This window comes from Elephantulus edwardii, unplaced genomic scaffold (genome assembly GCF_000299155.1).
Source record: "Elephantulus edwardii isolate Elephantulus edwardi_28Jun2011 unplaced genomic scaffold, EleEdw1.0 scaffold00026, whole genome shotgun sequence".
In the NCBI taxonomy this organism is placed as follows: domain Eukaryota; kingdom Metazoa; phylum Chordata; class Mammalia; order Macroscelidea; family Macroscelididae; genus Elephantulus; species Elephantulus edwardii.
The window spans coordinates 20,661,500-20,665,965 of NW_006399776.1; the positions used below are offsets into that span (position 1 = coordinate 20,661,500).

General features: G+C 39.0%; 1 protein-coding gene across 1 annotated transcript; it reads right to left on the reverse strand.

Moving 5' to 3' along the window:
* Positions 1–376: 376 nt before the first annotated feature.
* On the reverse strand, positions 377–1,420 carry LOC102848609 (olfactory receptor 10G2-like). The gene has a single exon (XM_006883118.1). It carries the CDS (start codon positions 1,331–1,333, stop codon positions 377–379), a length of 957 nt encoding a protein of 318 aa, XP_006883180.1. The 5' UTR covers positions 1,334–1,420.
* Between the last annotated feature and the right edge of the window lie 3,046 nt (positions 1,421–4,466).

Below are 4,466 nucleotides of genomic sequence, written 5' to 3' on the forward strand. Positions count from 1 at the left end.
GAATGGATGAAAGTGAGATTTCCTCATTTGATCTGCTGAGCCCACCAACAGTCTCTGTATATAAACCCCCCACTAACAGCAAAAGATGCTGACTTGGCATTTGAGAGCTCAGCCCACATAATGAAAATAAACTAGCTTATTGTTAAAAAAAAAGAATATTCAGTTTTCATATTCAACATTTATGTATGATATGCTCTTCCCCTAAGAGACAAATCTGAAAAGTGTAGAAAAGTTCTGGCCAATTTAATTGAATCTGGCACAGAAGCCTCTTATAGTAGAATTCTATTTAAATAAACTTTGATTTATTAAACCATTGCTCATGCAGCAGTACTTGTAAAGAGGGTTACGAGGATGGTAGTGGACCTTGACCTTTTGGTTACTTATTTTCATTTGTGGCCCCTCGGCCTGCTGCTATCCTCTTCAGAGCTGACTTCACATCCTGGTTCCTCAGAGTGTAGATGAGGGGGTTCAGCAATGGAGTGACCACAGTGTAAAACACAGCCACTGCTCCATCCAGTGGGCTCTTGGAGCCAGGCCTGAGATAGATGAAAATACAGGGAACGTAATAGACTGTGACGACAGTTAGGTGGGAGCCACATGTGGAGAAGGCCCTGCGCCGGCCATCGGCCGTGCGTATCTTCAGAATGGCATGGACTATGTTGGCGTAGGAGAGCAGAATTAACATGAAGCAGCTGGCAGCCACTACCCCAATGTCCACAAAAGTCACAAGCTCGTTGATAGTTGTGTCAGCACAGGCCAGTCGCAACACTGCTGGGATGTCACAGAAAAAGTAATCTACCTGGTTGGGGCCACAGTAGGGCAGGCGAAAGGTTAAGGTGGCCTGGATAGAGCCGTGGATGGAACCAGCTACCCACGCTCCTGCCACAAGGATAGTGCACAACCTCCCATTCATGAGCACGGGGTAGCGCAGAGGCTGACATATTGCCAGATACCTGTCATAGGCCATCAAAGTGTAGAGGAAGCACTGGGTACTGCCCAGGAAGTGAAAGGCATACAGCTGAGCCACGCAACCACCGAATGGGATAACCTTGCTAGCAGGAGTGAAGTTTAAAATAATGCGAGGAACTATGACCGAGGAGAGCCACATGTCCAGGAATGAGAGCACCCCCAGGAGGATATACATGGGTCGGGCATGGAGCTTTGGGTCAACCCACACAGTGAGCAGAATGAGCAGGTTCCCCAGCTGAGTCAGGATGTAGATGATGAAGAAGACTAGGAAGAGGAGGATCTTCAGATTTGGAGGGTGAGCCAAGCCCAAGAGAATAAACTCTGTTACCATGGTGTCCAGGGTTGTGTTCTTGTTCTTGCTCATGTCTTTTCTTTCTGTGGCTTGCTTAGATGAATGGTGAAATCAGACAAGAGAGACACAGCCCATTGAAGTGATAAGAGAATTCTTTTGTCTGATTACTAGAGAGAAACTATAAGTAGAGAAAGCTTTTGCCACAAATTATTTTGGCAAGACAAACTGTCAGAGACTTACTAATTTCTTGAATAGCCTACCACACTCCTTCAATGGAGATTTTTTTTATACAAACGTTGGAAGTCAAGGAACAAGGTTATGTTGAATAATAGTGTAAGTGCCTTTGATGAGGCTTTGCTTTTAGTATCGAAAAAGATACTACCGAAAAATGTGTTTTGGTGGTATAGAGCAGAGTTCAACAGTTATTCGATAATTATCATCTCTCTTGTTGGTTTCTGACTTAGTATCTTTAAAATATTTCTTTTTATCCCCTACATGGACCTTTGAGATAGGATTCTTGAATACCTCTGCAGACTTCTTTCCTTCAGCTTCTCGCTTCCTTTTGGATGTATGTATATGATGGTTCATCTGTTAAGTATCTCTTCATTTTCCAGGATCTTCTTTGGACGAGTTCTTTTCCCTTAGAATACTGTCTTCTGGAAGCAAGAACTTATATTATAAAAGGTGGTTGTAGTATAGTATAAGAATGTACTTAATTGCTTACTGGTGTCTATCCTAGGCTTTAATGAGCAGACATGAACTGGTATTGACCATTTTGGATCAGACAATAATATGATCTTCTATATGAAGATCTGTTTGTTAGCGACCCTCATAGGGTCACTATGAGTCGGAAACGACTCAACGGCACATAACAACAACAATATGAAGATCTATATGAATCTATGACTTGATGACACTTAACAACAACAACTTAGAGAGAGCTCTGTTGGCCTAGTGGACAGAAAGTGATGCTACCAAGCCAAAGGTTGGTGATTTTGATCTGTGGCCGTCAGGCCTGATTTTAATTGTTTTTGGTCAAATGTTCTTTTAAGTGGTATAGCACTGGTCTGACCATTTGCTGTACAGAGGTAACTCGTGGTTGCTGTGATGCTAAACACTGTGACACTGATGTGTCAAATGTGATAATAGTTACCCATGGTGGACAGTGTTTGGTGGAGCTCTCCGATTAAAACAAGCTTGAAAGCAGAAGTGGCATCTACTTCTGAAATAGCTTGCCTCCGGAAACTCTATGAAGATGGAGAAAAGATGAAAGTTATACAAGTGTTCAGGTTTATCATTCATAGGGTAGCTATGAGTTGTCTACGACTTGACAACACTTAACAACAACAACATGCCAGAGTAACAAATTGAAGAGGAACAGTATCATGTTCTTTGCCAAAAAGAATAAGATCTATAATGAAATATTACTCTATAAATGATAGAATAATATTCATATACCTACAACAGAGACCAGTAAAGATGATTATGAGTTGATTCTAACTGAATGGGAATAAGAGAGAGAGACAGAGAAAGAGAGGCGATCGCCTTTTGGTCACACAACAGATAGGAGTATAAAGTTAACACCTAGGAATGTATTCCATAGTATGATCAACTATACGAGACCAAATGGTCAGCATTTGCCCAGAAGACAAAAAGCCTGAATGGAAATGTAGAATCTAGGGAGTTGCACTGCTAACTCAAAGACCAGGCCTCTCTGATGGCTTGACTACATCAGCAGCTCTGAGAAAGAAAGATGGACAAATAACTAAATTCTTGATACCCAATGAAGGTCAGCTATGAACTCACAATAAATGAATGAGTGAATAAGGAAGATGGAACAACGTTATTACATTGAGGGATTGCAACCAATGTTTTGAACAAGCTTTGGTTAGTAGGGAATTTTTACTTTCAGTCCATTGTTAATCTAATAGAGTTTATTTACTAAAGACCCCCTTTGATGAATACTTTTATAAAAAGAAAAGTTTTCCTACAGCAGTGTTTTAATTATTTATATTTGTTGCTTAAACAAAATCATCTTAGTGATTGTTAAGAAAGTAAAAACCTTAAACTTAACAGAATTTAATTACACAGAGATATGAATGAATATGAACAGATTTAACTGCTGGAATGCCATTAAAAAAGATCCTCTTTTATAAACACCTATCTCAAAACATTTTATCTTCATTATTATTCAAAAAGAATTGTTGTTGTGTGCTGTGAATTGGAACCGACTCATAGCTGACCATTCAGTGAGTTTTTGGAGGCAGTAAATTGCATGAGAGGAGATTGTTCTCCTGTCTCTTGTGGAGGAGCTCGTGGATTACAACCACATGCCCTCAAAACTGCAGTGCAGCATCTTACTAGAAGATTGATTATCAGAGCTCCCTAAAATGCTATAATCATGTAAAAATACTTATATGAATATATGCTATGATTAATAATTTAATATTTACTCTGCTCTATAGGATTTACAGAAAATGTTAATTCTCGGCTTTGTTCATACAGAAACATAATATATCACATTTATATTACCTAATTATCAGGAATAAAGAAGAATTTCTTTTGGATGAATGTACAATGGTGGTTTGGTTAGAATGGAAAACAGTGGTAACTTTTGAAAACCTGTATATGATGGCAATCACAAGACAAATTTATATTTCATAAGTAAGAGGAGATAAATACTCTACGCTTATACCTTAAACAAATGTTGAATTTCCAAAATTTTAGAATAAAAAGAATAATTTTATGAATAGTTCATGTTAGAATTATACTAAAAAGAGAATTACTTAGCAAACATCTGTTGACTCTTTATGTATAGTAAAAAAAATTGTTCTCCAATTTGCCTTTTCCACCTGTGTTTTCCCTTGATTATTGTATGAAAATGTGAGAGCAGTTTCCTAAGTGTCCTGCTGGGAGGTCCTGAAGGGAACAGGGGAAACTCTTTTCCTTAGACCTGAACACAATGGTTTGCAGGATGGGACATTTGTGGTTGTGATGGTGGCTTCTTTTCTAGGCAGAGGCAACCAACTAAGACAATGGTTTTGATTTGTCATAGTGTACTGGAATTATAGATAAAGTCAGGCTATGAGGAGGTGAATAGAGGATGGCTCTAGGAGATGGAAACACTTGTAGAAACAGAAACATATTTGCAGGAAGGGCTGAGTCATTCTTAAGAGAGGTTAATTTAGGAAAGAGAAAAGAAGAA

Excerpts from the sequence above, each read along its gene's own strand:
- LOC102848609 (XM_006883118.1), bottom strand. The coding sequence starts at position 1,333 with ATGAGCAAGAACAAGAACACAACCCTGGACACCATGGTAACAGAGTTT.